At 29.9% G+C, this 21,043-nt stretch overlaps 1 protein-coding gene across 1 annotated transcript in view; it reads right to left on the reverse strand.

Annotated features, from left to right (window-relative positions):
* LOC107441250 (uncharacterized) overlaps nucleotides 1-21,043 on the reverse strand; it is a 73,793-nt gene that overhangs the window by 6,406 nt on the left and 46,344 nt on the right. The window contains exons 22-36 of the mRNA XM_087167473.1: nucleotides 20,314-20,491; nucleotides 18,610-18,801; nucleotides 16,517-16,624; nucleotides 15,980-16,093; nucleotides 14,362-14,523; nucleotides 13,937-14,107; nucleotides 11,843-12,121; nucleotides 10,175-10,350; nucleotides 7,084-7,327; nucleotides 5,876-5,983; nucleotides 5,670-5,741; nucleotides 4,451-4,573; nucleotides 3,475-3,717; nucleotides 2,580-2,714; nucleotides 1,594-1,749 (exon numbers count right to left, since the gene is read on the reverse strand). Coding sequence (XP_087023599.1) covers nucleotides 1,594-1,749; nucleotides 2,580-2,714; nucleotides 3,475-3,717; nucleotides 4,451-4,573; nucleotides 5,670-5,741; nucleotides 5,876-5,983; nucleotides 7,084-7,327; nucleotides 10,175-10,350; nucleotides 11,843-12,121; nucleotides 13,937-14,107; nucleotides 14,362-14,523; nucleotides 15,980-16,093; nucleotides 16,517-16,624; nucleotides 18,610-18,801; nucleotides 20,314-20,491 — 2,461 coding nt within the window. The remainder of the gene's footprint in view (nucleotides 1-1,593; nucleotides 1,750-2,579; nucleotides 2,715-3,474; nucleotides 3,718-4,450; nucleotides 4,574-5,669; nucleotides 5,742-5,875; nucleotides 5,984-7,083; nucleotides 7,328-10,174; nucleotides 10,351-11,842; nucleotides 12,122-13,936; nucleotides 14,108-14,361; nucleotides 14,524-15,979; nucleotides 16,094-16,516; nucleotides 16,625-18,609; nucleotides 18,802-20,313; nucleotides 20,492-21,043) is intronic.

Consider the following 21,043-nt stretch of genomic DNA (forward strand, 5'->3'; position numbering starts at 1 on the left):
ATGAGAATCTATCTAACATGTACAGCATCTCTGTCTCTTACAATAAACTGCATTCTTTAGAGAAGAACACCGATTGAAATATGATATTTTACGCTCATCGCCACCATATAGATAAGATTTCAGATCATCCCAGGCGATTTTTTCTCTTTTTTACTTTTGCTACCATCCTTACCATTTGAAACCATTTACTTTTTCCATCTTTACCATTTTCCTTATTATCTTTATTTATCTTTATTATTATTTATCTTTATATAATTTCTGTGTAGTTAAAAAATTTCATTTGTAGTTTTTATCTTACTTACTTACTTATCCTCTACGTGCCTTTGGGCACTTAAGGCCTCTAGCATATCCCTCCAACGCCTCCTGTCTCTAGCAATAGATCTTGCTTCCTCCCAGCCAGATATTCCACATTCTTTTAATTCGCCCGAAAACATGCGCTGGATGGTAAGTCTGGGTCTTCCTCTTGTTCTCTTACCATCAGGGGCCCATGTAAGAGCAACAGATGTAATTTTTTCTTTGATCATTCTAAGGATATGTCCGAGCAAGCTCCATCTTCGTTTTTTAATTTCATCTTCTATTGTTTTTATTTTAGCTTTCTTTAATAGATTTTGATTTGATACTTTGTAAGGCCAGAAAATTTTAAAAATAAATCTTAAACATTTGTTTTGAAAGGTTTCTAATTTTTGTATTTCGATCTTAGTCTGTTTCCAGGTTTCTGCGCCATATAATAGTACTGCTCTAACAATAGCTTTGTAAACAACTATTTTTGTCTTTATTTTAATATTTGACTCTCTCCAAAATCTACCTTAAAACATGTTCTTGCTTTGATTATTCTCTGTCTAATATCTTCACTACTTCCACCTTTTTTTTTTATCTACAATAGAACCTAAATGACTCTATGTCATCTATTTCGTGATTTTCGATTTTAATTTGTCATTTTTCTTTTGATTTATTCTCATTACTTTAGTTTTTGTCTTGTTTATGAATAAACCTACACTATTTGAATATTTGTTGAATTTGTCTGTTTTAAGCTGAAGGTCTACACATTTGGAGGAAATAAGTACGATGTCATCAGCAAAATCAAGGTCTTCTAAAGTAGCTGTGAAATTCCACCATATTCCTCTTTTTTCATCTTTCAAGCTGTTTCGCATAATCCAGTCTATCACCAGTATAAATAAAAATCCTGATAAAACACATCCCTGTCTCACGCCCGTTTTTATCTATAATATTTCATTTTAATTGTTATTTGCTATGCACATATGATTAAATGCCTATGAACATTGTGCAGTTAAATAAATAAGACAAAATCAAGCATGACATTACCATTTGCAACCATTTACTTTTTCCATCTTGACTATTTTCCTTATTATCTTTATTTATCCTTATTATTATTTATCTTTTACTATTTTATCTTTATATAATTTCAGTGCAGTTAAAAAATTTTATTTGTAGTTTTCATCTATAATATTTTAATTGTTATTTGCAATACCCATACGATTAAAAACGATTGAGCATTGTCTAATTAAGCAAATGAGACGAAATCAAACGTGACCAATAAAACATGTAAGCATTGATTAATTTGTGTATACTAACCCGGGAATCCTGGACTTCCAGGATATCCTTTAAGACCAGGCAGTCCTGGATCTCCTGGTATTCCAGGCAATCCTGGTTCTCCTTTTTCACCTCTCAGCAAGTTAGGAGGCGGAACATTTCCCTTTTCTCCTTTCATACCTGCGAATCCTGGTGGACCTGAAACAAATTTTAATTTTTCTTTGAATGAAGAATTTCTTATTTTAATTCAACATTATTTGATAAATTAGTTAAAAATATGACTTAATCGATAGGAAATTACAAATAATAAGCTAGGTAATAAATAAATATTCTTATTTGCTACATCATTTCCTACATTTTCATTTCTCATTCGTATCCATTTATGGTTTTTAAAATTTCTAGTTAATTTAACTTTCTATAACAATTAAAAACTAATATAAATATCATTAGTGTATATATTAACGACGCACGCAGAAATATATATATATATATATATATATATATATATATATATATATATATATATATATATATATATATATATATATATATATATATATATATATATATATATATATATATATATATATATATATATAGCACAATGAAGACAAAAAGGATAAAAGAAAAGAGAAGAAAAAAAATTATTAAAATAAAATATTTTTGAAAATATTTTTAAATAGATTTATTTACTTAAAAAAATATTATTAAAAAGCCAGAAAACAAAATATTGAAAAGATATAATCTCCTCATCAGCTCACCCGATTATATCCGAAAAAAAGAGTGCTTTCTAATATTGTATCAGTATAACCAAAGCAAAATATATCAATACAGTAGGGTGAGGAGCTCTCAAGAAATTGAAACGAAAATAGAACACATTAAGTAAAAAATTTATACGAAATAAAACATATCAAGCAAAAAAACAGAAAATAAAATGCAAAGAAATGTAAATGTTTACTCTATATTTTGTTCTGCATTTTCTTTACATTTAGTTATATTTGTCACTCCTTTTGTGCAAATGTTCTTACCTCTTGGTCCTTCTGAACCTGGAAAGCCATCTATTCCTCTTTCTCCTTTGACTCCAGGAAAGCCAGGTAATCCCGGCAGTCCTGGTTCTCCTGATTCTCCCTTATAACCTGGGGGACCTGGAACTCCAGTAAGTCCTAAAAATTAAGTTATTAAGTTAATAATAATTGCTATCCCCAAATAAAAATTCATGAAGTCTGTATTTTTATATTAACTCGAGGAACTAAGAACATTTTAATCAAACCATTATTAGAAATGTTGCATTCAAGTATAAGAAATGATACTAAAAGTTTGTCGAAATTTTTGTTCATGAAAAATAATTTTAAAAATTAGAATATAACAAGTTCTAGCCAAAATTTAAACATTCCAAACATTATAGTTAAGTAGACAGTATGATTTAAGTTAAGTAGACAATATAAATTAAGAACTTATTTAAATTAACAATGTAGTTTAAGTTAAGTAGAATATTTTTATAGATATCTAAGTTTATATATTTTTTCTAATGAAAATGTCCTGTTTTTAATTTAATGAAAGATTTTTTTTATTTTTCAAATTTCAAGATGTAATGAAAACCTTTTAAATTTTTTGTTTCAATGTGCAAAAAAAAAAAAAAAAAAAAAAAAAAAAAAAAAAATTTTTTTTAAAGATACCTTTTTAAGGCACTGAAAATTTTAAATTTCTACTAATTTAAAAATTATTGAAAGGAACTTTAAATATTTATTGACACTAGTTTTCCTAAGCCATTTAAGGTATTTGGAAACACCTTTTTATTATATTAATACATTTATTTTATCGTTAGAATTTTTAAGTCAGAACATTAACGAAAATAAAATGTGGCAGTGTATGAAAAAAATTGCCGGATCATAATCTAGAATTGAAATATATCGTGACTCAAACCTGGTGGTCCTTGATCTCCTACTGGTCCTGGTACAGCTGGTAAACCAGGAAAGCCTTGATCCCCCTTAAGTCCTGGAAATCCTGACAAACCCCGTTCTCCTTTTATCCCTGGTGATCCATCCAATCCATTCCTTCCAGGTACGCCAGGAAAGCCTGCGTTTCCTTTTTCTCCAAATAACCCTGGTAATCCTGAGGAGCCTGGTGTTCCTGGTTCTCCTGGTAATCCTGGCAGCCCAGGTACTCCTATAATATTTAATTAAACGTTCGTTCAACTTAAAGCATTATTATACTAATACTTTCTAAATTTAAGACTAATATAATTTAAGCATTTAAATGAAAATTAAAATATACCATTCACGCTCATGGCAAAGCACTTGGTATGCTTTATAAAACATCAAAATCAGAAATTGATTTTTTTTTTGTGAATGTTTTTTATTTGTTTTTCGAAAGTAGGAAAGAAGTAAAAAGAAGGTAACCATGGTTTTAAATTGATCAGTTTACATCTTTTTGCCTAAACTTTATAGGAAATTAAATTTCAATTAAAGAATTTTTAGTTATAATATACCAATGTATTTTTTTATAACTGAAACAACGATATTAATTTCCTCCAAGTTCCCTTAAGAAATCAGTATCTCAGGAGATACTGAATTGAAGATTGATCATTTTCTGGTTCAGATGAAAATTAAATCTGTGGATGAATGAATAGAATATGAATGGGTCTTCCCTGTAAAAGGGATTGTGACGTGTGTGCGCCTGAAGTTATATTCTTGGCCATAGATGGCGCCACTGAAAGACAAGAAACGCACCCTATGTCTTAAAAATTCACTTGGTTTACTGTATTGGCAAGTGGCATAAATAACAACAACGACAACAATATTAATTAAAAATCATACTCAAACTTCAATTATAAAAAAATTGAATTCTAATATTTGATAAATTTTAACTAATGTTTTGAACGAGAAACTGATGTACAAACCTTTTGGACCAGGAATACCTGGTAGACCTTCAAGTCCAGGTCGCCCAGAAAGACCCTTTTCCCCTTTCATTCCAAACCCAGGAATGCCAGGAAGGCCTCTCCCTCCTTTAATTCCAGGAATGCCTGAAAAGAAAATAATGTAAAAATATTATGAATAATATTCAATGCTTCATTAACTTCAAGTATTTATCCTATCGAAATCCATGTAACAATTTTTACAGAAATTAAAATGATTCTCAACAACTATGCGGACTCGAAAATCGTATAATCCTACAATTCTGCCATGATGAATAGGCTTTCCCGGGTATAAAATTTTGACAAAGATCTGTAATATGCTAGATTGGACAAAGAAATGGTATGAATGGGAAGGGAAAATAAATCGGCTATATTTGATGCACATAATTGAGATACGTAAGTACAGAATTTATTTAACAAACCCAAGTGTACCTCAAGCACTGCGTGTAAGAACTAAAAGTTTATAACGATATGCGATCAACTTTAAATTATTTCATAAATAAATTTATAGTATCGTTTTAAAGTAACATATTGAAAGATACTTGCCGTTAGCTCATATTTTTAATATAATTTTTATAATGTTAATTCTTTGTTCATAGTAATGCTGTGTATTTTACCCCACCATTAATAATTCTAATTTTTACTTAAAAGTGTTAATATGGTGTTGCTAATGTCATTTTTTTTCGGAACGATTGATAATAATGGGTACATTCATTTGTCATTACCATGCAATCTAAAATGATGTTTCGAAAGTGCAATTTTAAAATTAATTTGTAGACTAACATTTCCGACAGGACATACAAAAATTTCGAGCCCTTGTACTTTTTTTAGTTATTATCGTACAGGGTTTGAAATTAAATGAAATATACACATATATGCACTGATTGCCATAAAAAGTCGCGCACTAGGAAAAGTTGTCAGCCTAAAAAAAAATCGGAATTTTGCATACGTAAGTACTACGTTGATGAGAGCTGAAAAGAGACAGTCCAAGTTTGTGTGGCTTTTTAATATCTTCACAGCTATAATGCTATTTACCCAATACTAACATTTCTGCTCCAGAAAACCTCAATGTGAACTATTAAAACAATGAAATTAAAGTGTAGGAAATAAACATAATTTGAAATAGCCTTATTTTCTAAAAGTTAATAGCCTATAGCCATTGAATGGCATTTCATAATCTGTATATATATAGAAACAGCATTACCTGGGAAGCCGGGTTGTCCTTGAAGTCCTGGTGTTCCATCTAATCCAAGGAATCCTCTTATGCCCTTTAACCCTATAAGAATATAATAACAATTTTACTCACCCTTCATACAATTTACCTGATTTCTGATGGATTTGAAATAACTAAACCATCAGCCAAAACAAAACATTTAACGCATATTACATTTAACACATAACAAACATTACCTGGTAAACCAGGAGCTCCATCTAAGCCCCTATCTCCTTTAGATCCTGGAAAACCAGGTAGTCCAGGTAAACCAGGTTCTCCTTTTTCACCAGGGAAGGCTCTTTCACCTAAAAATAAATTAAAATAGAATAGAACTCTAAATGCTTTATATGTAGCATTAAATTTTTATTTATATTAACGACAAGAAGAAGAAGGTTGTCCCACAACATCCCGTGGCGGGCCAGGGAATCATAGAGGTTAAGGCTCAACAATTTTATGAAGAGCATTATTTTTACAATGTGCTCAGCATGCAAAACATGCAAACTGGTATTCATCATTCCGAAGCTGAATGAGATTCGAGCCACCAATGAGGATCGAGCCCTAGTCCTTCACAACGATAGCCCAGTGTCTTCAATGAATTTTATATTTATGAAATTTCTAATGTATATTTCAAAACTTTCCCCATTTATTAGATGATGACTACCATTTTTAAAATCAAAAAGGAACTTAAAAGCAGCACTAAAAATCTCTAAAAAATTAACGTATTTTATAAATTCAAATAATATTATGTTTTTGAATGATCGATTAACCATAAAATTTTAATACTTAGTTCAACCAATTAACATCTGAGCAAAATAATTTCTTGAACACCTAACTAGTTTAAGTGCAACTGATTTACATCCAACACGCAATAATTTCTTGAACTCCTAACTAATTTAAACGCGTTTTAAACGTTGATCACTCAATTGGTTCTTTAAAAAAAATAGAGAGGTTAGCTTCATACTTAAAGAACAACGTAAGATATCAAACAATTTAAAATATCAGGAGGAAATAAGCAGCTACTTTTGTTAGAAATGCAAGTAGAGCAATCATTAATGTCAAAAAACGGAATAAATAGTTTTGTACATAATTGTAATTGTTCTGAAAAGAAGCAGAAAGCAACAAAAAACATATTATGTTCTTATTGTTGGGGAAAGATTTAGTTGATTTCTGTAACTGGGCACTAATGTGAAGCTTAATTTTAAAGTTCAGCAATTTCACATTATTTTTTACATCAAATTATAAAACGTCAAAATCATAAATTGCGCAGTGTATTCTCTAAACTAATAAGATAATGGAAAATATCAATAATGAGGTAGGAAAGAGAAGTGAAAGCAAGCTATACAAATGCAAAAAATTATAACATTGAAATTAAAAAAAGGAAAGAAAACGGAAAATCTGTGATTACCTGGTAAACCTGGAAAACCAGCAAGGCCTTTGTCTCCTGGAAGTCCTGGTGATCCAGCTGGTCCTACACCCCCAGGATATCCTCTATCTCCACTCAATCCAGGTAACCCTGGTAGACCAGATGGTCCTCTGCTTCCTTTAACCCCCGGAAATCCAGGTAATCCACTGTCTCCTTTCAGACCTGGCGAACCAGGTAAACCATCTTCACCGGGCAATCCGGGGCCACCTGGTTGGCCATCTAAACCCTAAAAATTTGCATTAAAACAATTTAAATTTACAATTGCATTCTTTTTTGCTTTTTTTTCGAAACTCATAAGTCATCATGGTTCATATAGCAAAACGTGGACATACATATGTAGGCAGATTTACAAAAAAAGAAAAAAAAATAGCTGAACTAAAATAGTAATAATAATAATAATGAAATAAATTAAAAAAATTGTCTATTTATTTCTATCGTTACGTACTAAAATCGTAAGTAGATGCTTTATTATATATATATTTTTACATAATCATTTTATTTTTATTTATCCTAAGTGGCAAATTTATATACAAAAAAATGTATATGAATTGGCCACTATGGTATGTTTCATTTTTTGCCTCATACACACATGGAGAATTGCAAAGAAAAAATTAATAGTTTTAAATAGTAATGTATTTATATAAATAAAGCAGAATGTTTGTATGTATGTACAGTGCGCAAAAAAACGGGCCACATAACATTTGATCTAATAATTAAATCTTCAAGTTCGAGGACTCTATCTTAATGGTTTAAGGGGGTAACTACAAACACGCTAATTGAGAAGTACTGACGATATCTTAAGTTACGAAATAAGACACAACAGCGTAAACTTTCTCTAAATAAACTTAACTTATTTACAACTGATTCGGATTTCTGACCCCGAAAAAATAAGGGGTAACGGCAGTTTGGGGAAAGTGGTACCGATAGTTTGATCAGGAGAGCAGTAAGAAATTTTGATCCTTTAATGTTAATTTTATTTTTTGCCTATTTCGCTATATATCGAAAACTTTTTAAGCGAATCAAAAAAATTTTGCAGACAAATTTAAAATTTATTTATCCAAAGATAATTCCAAGCAACAACTAACTTTTCGAAAAATTTATTATTTTTATTATTTAATTTATTAACAGTCGAAAAAATTTTGAATTGTAAGGTATACAATTTTTTACTTCATTTTAAATAATGCAATGTTACATAGCAAGACACAAAATTTGAGTGAAATCAGTCAAATTTTAAAAAAGTCGTGCATTTAAAATTCAAGTTGTAGGAACTATTTAGCCGATTTCGCTCAAATTTTGTATTCTGCCATGCAAAATTGCACTTTTTAAAATTATGTCAAAACCTTATGCCTTACAATTCAAAGTTTTTCCGATTATTTTTATAAATACAATAATAAAATAATAAATAACTATCGAAAATTCTTCATTGAGTTGATTTATTTTTGGACAAACGAATTTTATAATTGAGTTCAAAAGTTTTTTATTTAACAGGAAAATTTCTCGAGATATAGCGAAGTACGCAAATAGTAAAATTAGCATTAAGGGGTCCAAACTTTTGATCGCTCTCCTTACCAAACTATGGGGGCCATATTTTCCAGATTGCGGCTACCCTCTATATTTTGGGGGTCAAAAATTCGTATCCATCAAGCAAAGGGTATGTTTATTCAGAGAAAGAATTTTTTTGAATCTAATTTCGTAATTTAAAATATCGTCTCCCCTTGTTAATTAGTATATTTGAGGTTAACCTTTCGAAACATTAAGATCGAGTCCTAGAACGTGAAGATCCGATCATTAGATCAAAAGTTATTTCGGGTGGTCTTTTTTTTTTCATTTTACGCATTGTATATATATGTATTTTTGTACCCTATATAAATCCGCAATTCGGAATCAGTCCGCAGCTGTTTCGTTGTACATACGTTCGAAGATATGGCGGACCTAACTGTCTCTTTGAAATTCTTTCCGACTGCCTGTATACGGGCTATATCCCCCCCCCCTCCAAAAAAAAGAGTTTTCCAAAGGTTTTGATAAATATTCTATAATATAAGTGATTTGCTAGCTTGCAGCTCTAATAAATCAAAAATTTGTTTTATTGCAAGTTTAATGATTTTTTTTATCTTTGGTTTCCTATGTTAGGTTATCAAAAGTGAAATCAACGTTAATAATTTCGCAAAGAATGATGATGACGTCATCGAATTTGCATTTTAAAATGTATATGAAACCATTTGTTTCTTATATTATTACTTACGTTTTTAGAGCATATCTATACTAAATTAAATAATGGAGATTCAACAAAACTTAATAAAACAAAATCGAAGTTATCTATTAAGCCCCTTGAAAATTGTGGTAAATTAATAACACTGGTTTGATGTTATACGTACAACTTATTTTTTTTTCTTTTATGAGTGGGACTTCTAACTCTTTTAGTCAGTTTAATAGTATAAAGCCACACCGGAACCTAAAACAAATAACAAAGGAAAACAGTTTGTGTGTTAGGTTCCGTTAAAATGTTTTGTTGGTTGTATTAGAATACTTATCCGTTTCAGAGCGCGTAAAAAGAACAAATTGCCACAGTCTCTATACTAGGCACCTGTATTTGTATAATAGGTTCTAATTACATGGCAATACCAGTAGTATTTTAGTATTTAATATCACATTTAATTAAGCATCACTGACGTTGATAAAAGCTTGGCATTTTTATGGACTTAATAAAAACCGATATTAGTTCTGTAAAAATGATTACAAAAATTTTAGTGTCGTTGCGAATTATTTTCAAGAACTACATTCAATTAATTTTTGGCTATAGGTACAAATTGAAATAAAAAAGATTAGTGTTGTACTCAAAAGTTAAATTAATGTAGAGCAGAACTGATACTTATTCGTAAATACGAACAGTATAATATTGACGTATGAAAATTGGAGCTAATGATTCTTCATTAATTTTGGTAAGAGGTGCAAATTGAAATGAACTGAACAAATTGAATCTACTGAGAACTGTTTCTTAACGATCAGTCCACTGCGGGACCATAAATAATAGAACAAATGATTCAAAATATTTGCAAAAAATACTTAAACTTACTCTATTTCCTTTTAAACCTGGGAATCCTGGTAAACCTTCAAACCCTTTAGATCCTGGCAAACCTGGTAAACCAGATGGGCCTTCGGGACCTCTTTCTCCAGTTGGACCTGGGGGTCCGGGAATACCAAATCCTGGTATTCCGTCGTCGCCTTTTAAACCAGGGAAGCCATCAAGTCCTAACATATGGTGTTAAACATTATCATAATTGAACAAAATGTAAACACATTTATTTGGTACAGTTGTAAGCATAACATTTGTTTAAGGACGCAATTAAAAATTTACAATATTTTATGCAATTTTCTAAATAAAAAGGTTATTTCCGCATTTTGTTAATTACTGAATCATTTTCATTTAACCAGGTTTATTTCGACTTCTAATTTCAAAATGATTGCCACAATTCTTTACTATTATTTATAGATAAAGGTATAATGTATAGTTACATAGCAATCGCGACAAAATACAAGTTTTGTGATTTTAAAATTTAACCCATATGTCTTTAAAAGCTGCTATCATATTGATTTCAAAAATGTACTTATTATTTAGCCATCCTGAAAATATAACTGTATACATGAGAAAGTTGCCCTTCTATTCGGTAATTGATTTTGGCGCTAAACTTGACGATTTCACAATTTTGAACAAAACTATTGTAATTATAACCTTCCCTAGTACTTATACTACTTGTACTTAGGCGTAGAAATTATAATAATAAAACGCTGAGCCCCTATGGCTCTATGAATAGAGCGTACGTCTTCCGATGAGGTGAACTGAGTTCGAATCCCAGCGATGACTGACTGATACGAATCCGCATCCGGCTTGTACCAACCACAGGACTGACGTGAAATATCCTCAGTGGTAGACGGATCATTAGTTAGAGTCCCTTTGCCGTCAGGCTAACCATGGGATGTTCTCGCGGTCTACCTCTCTCTGTAACACAAATGAGGGTTAGTTCCATCAAAAAGTTCTCCACGAAGTTAAATTTCTCCCAATGCTTGATCCAGGAGCTCTCTTGTATTCTGGATTGGGTTCAAAATTACAATGCTACTTTATTGAACATTAGTAGTCGTGAACCCAAAAATTAAGTCGGCTGTAAAACGACAGTTATTGAATAAAAATAAATAAAATAATAAAATGTTAAATAAATATAGGAAAAATAAATTCCATCGGCCAAAGGAAGAAAACTGGACTCCTTTAATGAACCAAAAAGTTTCGATGAATAAGCTGATAGCTAATTAGTTTTTTTTTTTTTTTTAAATAAAGAATAACCTTAATACGAAGAATTAAAATGGCTTAAAAAATAATATGAGCCTGAGTGATTCAAAAGTGAAAGAATAATTAAAAAAAAATTTTCAGATCGATTTCTAAAGTTTCGAGATTTTTGATATATGTACACTCCTCAAAAAAAAAAAGAAAAAAGAACGTCCTGAATAACTTTTTAATAACAAATATTAATGGTTTGGGGGGACAAACTATAAATTATATTAACCATAACCATAATAATTCTATAGTATCGATGAAATTTACGTAGAGGACAATTTACAAGTAACTATTTAAAAAAATTATTTCTTAAAATAAATAATATAAATAGCTAACAATATATCTACAATTTTAAAACGTTTATAAAGCACAGACAAAAGCATCAGTGGAATTTAAGGAACTTAGAATACGAACCTTCAGGGCCTGGTAAACCTGGTGATCCTCTTAAGCCAGGTAGTCCTCTGTCTCCTTTATCACCTTTGGCGGCTATTCCACCAGGTTCACCTTTTGTACCAGGAAATCCCGGAAGACCAACGTTTCCTTTAACCCCGGGTATTCCTTGCTGACCGTCTTTACCAGGAAAACCAGGGAATCCCTTGTCACCTTTTAATCCTTGAAAGCCAGGCAAGCCTTCTAAACCTGCAGGTCCTGGATTGCCAGGTAGACCATCAAAACCTCTTTCTCCCTTTATACCTGCCGTAGAGTAGCAATTTCTTTCAGTAATACGTCACATTGCATTTCAATTTCATAAAAAAATGTATTGCTCATCAATTATAGTAATTTATAAATTTGAAATGTAAAGCCTATGTACATATTTTTTTCTCTTTTTTTTTTTTGGAAAGTCAAATTGTTTTTGCAACTTCAGTTTTGCTTGCGTCAACTTTTTGGGGTGTTTTTTTCACATTTACAATATGAAATATTTTTTCAGTATAAAAATCTTTGTTTAATGAGGACAAAAGCTATAATCAAATCAAAAACAAACTTAATAACAGAATGCATAAATTAAAGCATACTTAGTAACAGAACACTTTAATCAAAATAAAGTATTAATTGTTACCGATAACGCTAAAATTACGACAAAAATTCCCAAGACTTACAATACCGTTATCTTTAAAGTAAAAATAAGGCAGAAATTGTTTATCACAAACATTATAATCAAAAAGTTCTATGAATTACAGAAAAATCCTTCTTCTAATCAATAAAGCAATTTGAAAGGCATATAATCTTTTTGGAGAAGCAGACCAAGGAGTTTACATCTTAATTTCTTCCTAAATTAATTAAACTTTTATTAACTAATTCGTAAAACAGAAACAGATTTTTCTTCATTCTTCATAAGAAAGATATTTCTCGGTAAAGAATCTGTTTCCGAAAATATTTATGATCAAATAGTTTGCTATCAATACTCGATTTATGCAAAATCATTTTACATTAATTTATGCGATAAATAAATAAATTTTTTTCTGATTCTATAAGTGGCAGTAATTTATTTCTTGATCACTAATGATATAATATTTAAAATTATTTTAAACTATTACATTTCAAAATTTTTTAAAATTATTACTTTTTAGATTCTCCAAAATTTAATGTAACAGAAACATCACGTTTAAATTCAATGATTTATAAAAAAAATTATTGCATGATCCTTTTTTTAAATATAATATTAAAATTTCAAGGCTTATCATAATAATTTACCTAATTATCCTGAATGTTTAATAAGATTAAAGATATTAAATCACAAAATATTACTGTCCGAAATCACCTAAGCATTTTTTTATATTCTCTAGAGCAGCGGTCCTCAAAAGGTGTTCTGTGGTACCCTAGGGTTCCGTGGAAAAATCATAGGGGTTCCAAGAATTGGGAGTTTTCACTCAGTAAATTGATCATTTAACATTTCGGGGATTTAAGGAAAACTCCAGTGAATAAAAATTGCGAAATTTACATAAGAAATAATCGAATAAATAACAATAAAATTATGAAAAGAATATGCCTCTATAAAAAAATAACATCAGTATTTTCCCTAGAATTTTTTTTCTCAAAACAAAATAACAAAATTTAACAATAAAGAAATATGCTAATCATAAGATTCAACTAGTAATGAATAAAAAAATACATATTTCACATTAAATATTATTAAATTGAAAATCTTTGCTTAATATATTCATATGCTGACAATGATTTATTAAATATTATTAAATCGGGATTTTGCCAAAAGAAAGTCAATCATTTAGGGTTCTTATAACGGAAAAAATTAGGAACCACTGCTTTAGAGTTATCTAATTTTTTAACCATATACAAGGGTTTTAAGTCATATTAATTTTTAAGAAATATTAATTTTTTAGCAATATTGATTTTTAATCAATTTTTTTTTAAAGAATTACAATTGCAATGCAAACTTTTGCTAACTTCAATTAATCATTGAAAACTTCAGATAAATTTTAAAAAAAGTCGGCAGAGATCCACTATTAGAAAAAATTAAAAAATTATCATATATTTTAACTCTGGCAGTACCTGGAAAGCCTGGTAAACCTTCAAGACCATCTTTTCCCTGTCTACCCGGTAAACCAGGTGCTCCGTTGAAACCTGGCCGTCCTGGTGAGCCAGGAGTACCTGATAATCCTTTTATTCCGGGTAGACCAAAAGATCCTGGTGGGCCGACATCTCCAGCTTCACCCTTTGAACCTAAAAAACAAAACCAAAAGAATCATTCAAGCAAATTTACCTTAAACCAAGGTCTTAAAATATGATTTTGGTACCCATTAACCAAACAATAAAGGAGACAGTTATCTTCTGCATTGTTTAGCTTAATAAATTTTCAAGGTGCCAAAAACAGATTTTAAAAACTTGAAAATTAGCTGTGGTTTGCTTTGTTGTTAAACTGTATGGTAATTATGAAGGATTTAGGTACATAAAAGATATCAAATTTTATATTTTACCTTTAGGTCCATCAAATCCTGGTTCACCACTCGGTCCTCGAGGACCAGGAAAGCCGACTAATGCTGAATCTCCTTTGTCACCTTTAGGACCATTAAATCCTGGTACTCCAGATATTCCTCTATCTCCTTTTTCACCCGGATAACCAGGAAAACCTTTTTCTCCTAATAAAATACCAATTAATCAAATTATGAAATTAAAATTATTTAAACAAAGATGCTAAACTCCTTTTGGCTAAATTACGCAAAATATAGCAGCTTCGTCATTATATTTTCGTTATTTGAAAATAAATCTTTTGCAATTTGAAGGCTAATTTAATTGAATAAAGACGTTGGCGAATAAAGACGTTTAGTATTTAAAATGTTTATATTCGAGGAATTTATGTATCTTGCAAATTTTACTGCAAAAATTAATACTCTAATTCCAATTTACGACACATTTGTTAAACAAATAAATATGCATCTCAATAAAGTTTACGAGGAAAACGATCATTTCATAAACAGATTTTTTACCTTTTTAGAGCAAATAAAATTAATTTGTTAATCATTTTTTGTCGGATTTATCCGAATTAAACAAATTTTTTACAAACACATTTACAATACAGAATCTAAAATAAAGGAAATTTACGCAAAATTTTAATTAAATGTAAAATTAAACAATTTTGTGCTAAAAATGCAATACTGCACGAAAGAATAACGCGTTTTCATTGCTGAACAATATTTTAAAAGTAATGAAACTTTGACTGCTGCAGTTCGCTAATTTCATGCAAAATACGGTCGAAGTATTGATTTGAACTTCGTCAACTGTGAAGAGTGCTATTAAAAAACGTAAGAAGACTAGATAAATTGGGAACTTTTAACACTCTGGCCGTCCAATACATATATGTTTCAACACGTGAATTGGACAACACATAGTTTCAACAAGAGCATGAGACCTGACCGTGTTTCTCTTGACCGGTGATTAAAATATGCCTCCTGGATCATGTGATTTAGTATCATTGGATTTTTTTCCATGGGGTTACTTGAAGCATGGAATGCATAGAATGTAGAGATTCAACGCTGCATCAAAGATATTCAGCCGCATTTATGCAAAATTGCAATGGAAAATTTCGATAGAAAATGAGCATGTGCCAGCAAAGCTGTAGAGCTCATTTGCCCAATGTGCTATTCCATACATATCCCTATCCTCCTATCCTACGTGCTTTATGATTTTCAATACAAAAAAAATCTGCAATTGGAAAAAAATCCTCTTTCCTTTTTAATTCATATCTTGCGCAAAATTTGGGACACCCTTTATTAAATATTGTAAGCAAAAATTTTAAATACACGTGTTTACTATATGCATATACGGATATATACTTGTATTTCACTTTACTTGTATTTGAAGCAATGGAAGTTAATGAAATTTCATTTGACTAGCGTGACCATCTGCCGATTGTTGTTGGAATTTACCCACAAAAAAGGCCACATAGAAACATAGAAATGTTTTATTTTTAATTATTTTCAAATATTTTGAACATTAATTTTTTAACATTTAATAAATAGTGTCCTCCAAAAGGTGTTTAAGGTTAATGAAGTTAATGAGGTTTCCTTGAAAACAGACATCCTAAGCTTACATTACCTATCAAACCTGGAGCGCCTTCTGGTCCTCGTTCTCCTTTGTCTCCTGGTCGGCCTGGAAAACCAGGTTGCCCTTTTCGGCCATCTCCAGCTATTCCTCTTTCACCTTTGTCTCCTAAATTATAAAAAATTAATAAACACCATGAAAAATGTTGTTTCATTTCCGAAAAAATATGAGTGAAATTGCAAATAAAAGCGTAGTGGAGATTTCTTTTAAAAATTTCGATTCATACATTTTTGCAAATTACATTAATTTGTAATGTGAGCAATATTTAATTGTTTATTAAATATTATTTCATTTTCCATCATATTATTAAATTCATTTCAATAAAAACTAAGGTGCACTTTTAAGAATTATGGTATCCATTGAATAATTTTTTAACTAATCAATTTTATTTGAATAAATAAGATAATAAAATCGAGATTGAAAATTGAACCACTTTAAGTATAATGTGCTGTATGATGTGTTGCGTGCAATTGAGACCTTCATCTAAAAACTTTCAGTTTAAAATGAATACAAAAAAGTTTCGAGATTTACCTTTCGCTCCAGGAAATCCAGGTAGACCGGGTTGACCTTGACGTCCTGGTTCCCCTTCAAATCCTGGTGGGCCTGGGTTTCCCTTGTCACCTCTTGGACCAGGCAAACCTATAAATGAGGCACTTATGAATAAGAAAGTAAATATCAAACGTATTTGCTGAAGAAATATGCGTTTTATTTTATCATTCTAAAAACAAATTCGAAGAAAAAGTTTGCTAACTTAAAAAAAAGACAAAAACTAAAACCAAAATCTGTGAACACAAATCCTTTGAAAAGAAGTAGAAAAATAAATATTATGTTTGACAATTAAGAAGAATGCATAAAAATAATTAAATAAATTTAGGAAATAATTTCTGTTATAAAATTGAAATTTTCTAATTTTTTTTTTACTAAATGACGATGTTTTCAAGTTTTTTGTGGTTTAGAAAGTTTTAATTTTTAATTTTTTTTAGCTAAACCATATTCTTCTAGTATAGTCAACATTCCTTCAAACACTTTGCGTACATTAACAGACTCAGTAACTATAAATTTAAATAAGAAAGCATCATCAAATTTATTTTACTAATTGAAGTTTTTTACGTAAATAATTTTTCAAAAAATCTAACTTCTAGGCACAAACCTGGGTTATAAAATTACACTTAAATTACGAGCAAAGCATTGTGTTTGTTATAATATTCAATAAATATAATTAAATGTTACGCATGTTTGTACAGCACTAATATTCTTAAATTGTAATGCTACGCACACCCACAGAAAAATTTAAAAAGAAATATGTGATTCTGTGATACAGTTTTTAACAGCCTTTTGCAGCTAGAATCAAAAGAAAAAAGTTATTGAAAGATAAACTGAATACTTTTTTAAAGTATTTAACTAATATACTTTATTTTCAGAGAAATTTTAAGCTATCTATTCAAATGATTTATTCTCAAATAAAAACTAATCATACAAATGCTTTTTTTTTCAGAAAGATTTGTATTATTAATACTTATTTAAATGCCATTGTTTAATATTTTTAATATTTCTTGTAACGCGAAAAAGGCAAAGGTGCGAATTTTTGGCATTCCGTAAAGGTTCCTTTTGATGTTTTCTTAGATTACATTTCTATGATTAGAATAACGAGTCGCAATAATCAATAATAGTGGAAATTATACACTGTTAGAATTTTCATTCTAAAATTATGATAAAATAACAGGCAGCTGTCTGTCCATCAGATTAACCGTAAAGGCTGAGGTAAAGAGTATTTTTTACCTTTACGGTTTTGAAGCCTTTTACAACTAGTTCGGTTATAAAATCATGAATACAAGTCTTTGCTCTTTTTTTATCATTTACAACCACCATGGTTTCAAAAAGGTAAAAAAAGAAATCTAACTGGGCATAGGTGTTAGGCTTCTCATTAGAAAATGGGCATTGGAGAGTACAGGACACTGGAAACTCTTCAAGTGTGTTAAAGGGAATGGAGGTGTCAAAGCTCGGATTCGAACCCCCGTTCTGTCTTCCATGAGATTGACAGATTAGCTCTTTCGGCAATAACATGTACGCAGTTGCAAGGAACTAAGTTGCTTCATTAGGTAGGATTAGTTGGTGCTGTAAAATTCTTGTTATTTAACCGTTTTAGGTAAAAAATAGTTAATAAACGATATTTCTCACTCTTAATAGTTTCATTTCGATCTTATTTATGGCTATTCGACTGTTTTGGTTAAATATGGTAAAATAACAATTACATAAATTGTTATTTAGCCATTTTTTACGAGAAATTTTTAACAGTGTAGTAGCAGCTATTTAGCTGAAATTAGTTAAGCTGGTATGCTTTATTAATTATGGATTTTGACAACTGGTTTTTATAAGCTATTTATGCTTAAATGTATATAGTTCATACAGATTTCTTTTCTCGAAATAAGCAATTTTTGATAAATTATCGACGGACATTTTATTTTGAGCTTTGTTTCTACAATACCCAAATAAAAATAAGTTTTACTTAAAATTCATTTCATTTAAATTACATGAAAAAAAAATATTTTCACAAGTATTTTTGATATCTGTGCACCAAATTTTCATTTTAGTTCAACATGTTGTTAAATTTGATAAAAACTCACCTCGTGGACCAAGTGGACCAGCTGAACCATCAAAACCACGCTCTCCTTTAAGTCCTGGTATACCTGGTCTTCCGTCTCTGCCATCTTCTCCAGGTCCTCCATCTATTCCATCGAAACCAGGTTCTCCATTAGGCCCTGGTGGGCCAGGAGGTCCGGGCTTTAACTGTATCCAAGTGGGAGGGGGATCGGGTGCTAAAGAGGAATCATTTCCATATTAATTAATGATTTGGATTATAAGATATATTTTCGATATATTTATTCTATATATATTTTCATAAATTTTCAAGAATACTTGAGAGTTAATTGAAGAACTGAGTGCATCAATGGTTTAAGTGACATTTTAAATAAGTGAGCAAATAAGGTTAAAAGTTTACGCGTTGACAATAAAAAAAAAGGCAATACCTTGCCTTTATTTCTTGCTCATAAGCTTTCAATGAATTCGATAAATCCCAAACACATGATGTGATGTGATATGATATGATATGATATGATATGATATGATATAATGTAATATAATATAATATAATATAATATAATATAATATAATATAATATAATATAATATAATATAATATAATATAATATAATATAATATATATAATATAATATATAATATAATATAATATAATATAATATAATATAATATAATATAATATAATATAATATAATATAATATAATATAATATAATATAATATAATACGATGCAATACGATGCAATACAACATGACACATGCTGTAAATTGGGTAATTTCTATGGGAGTTGTAGTTTTTCAAAGTACAGTAATTGTGACAAGAGTTATGCATTTAAATAACAAAAACATATTAATATAACTATATTTTAATTATTATTCACTAACTACAAGACTCTTTTATATCTTCAGTTGCAAGACTTTTCTATAAATTTTAAAAGGATTTTTCAATGCATTACTGTATTACCCATCGTTTTTAAGTAAGAAACACGTTTAATCTAAAATTAGTTTTGCTCTTAAAGCTACAGATTTTTATTAAATAACATTTTAAGTCTATTTTTTGGTCAAAATGTACAGGTTTAAAAACTAGTTGTATAAGTTTACAAACTAGTAATATATAAAAGGGGGAAGTAGATAGCAGAAAAAAATAGTTAATGTCTAGGGAAGTTAGGATGCATTGTTAAAATTTAACTTGTATAGAAACCCATGCCGGTAAATGTCACTGTACGCAGCTAGGGGCGCTTCAATATTATAACCTGCTCAAAAGTACTCGAGGAAATGGTTCATAATGTGGCAGTTCCTCTAGCGGCGTATGGTGACATTTCCAAGTATAGGTTTCTTCAAGTTTAATCCTGATGATGTGTCCTAACTCCCTTAGAAATTTGTCGTAACATTTATGCAGTTTGCTGGCAACTTTTTGTCAAAGATGTCATTTAAAAAGAAAAAAAAAACTGTAGCTTAGAGAGAGAAAGCGATTGCAGATCTAAAATCAGTGATGCGGAAATATCTTAGATCCTTTACAAAATCTCATGAAAAAAAAAAATGCTCGCCAGTGAAATTACTGGGGTATAGCAAAAACATCGTATATGCTCCACAGTTTCAAAAAACATGAATTAAAATGAATTTATTTTTGATCAGTTTTTAATTCATTCAAATGATTAAATTCCATATCGAATTATTTGTTCAGTTTAAAGAAAATTGTTAAAAATAATTTAATACGATCAGTCGTTTTTACCTGGTTCTCCTTTTAGACCTTGAGCACCAGGTCTTCCAGGTGTACCGGGAAATCCAGGTTCCCCTCTTTCTCCGGGGAAACCAGGTGGTCCATATCCACGGTCTCCCTTTGGTCCTCTAGAACCTGGAGATCCAGCCGGTCCCATTAATCCTGGTGGTCCAGGTGGACCTATAAGACCCTGAAAATATATCAATAGATTCCTTTATAGCATTTGGATACAAAGATTCTATTTAAACTTATTATTCAAAGGAAATATCAAAAACCTGTTATATATATTATTGCTAACCTTAAATTCATATTTTTTGAGCATCTTCAGAAATGCTTTAAGAAATTCCATTCATATTAAAATGAAGTGTTTATACTCCATTTCAAAAATACACTAACAACAAACAAAATAAATACAAATAATTTTTTTTGTATGGAATTCAAAAATCAGATTAAAGTAATTAACGCTACCAAGAACAATTATCAATACCGTATTTATTTTAAAGCAAAATCACCTTGTTTACATTAGCAGCAAAAAATAAATAAATAAAACATAAAGCTTTACTTCTGAGCCACATTATCTGCAACCAAAAAAATAATTTAAAATTAGGGATGAAACGAATAGTGATTTGACCGAATAGCCGAATACCGAATGCAACTATGTTTTAAAAATTATTAATAAATATTATTGCTAAATTTAATTTAGAAGTTTGGCATATTGTTGACAAGGTAATAAGTGTTTTAT

The sequence above is a fragment of the Parasteatoda tepidariorum genome, chromosome 1, assembly GCF_982258835.1.
Source record: "Parasteatoda tepidariorum strain Cologne lab strain chromosome 1, Ptep-v5.0, whole genome shotgun sequence".
Lineage (NCBI taxonomy): Eukaryota > Metazoa > Arthropoda > Arachnida > Araneae > Theridiidae > Parasteatoda > Parasteatoda tepidariorum.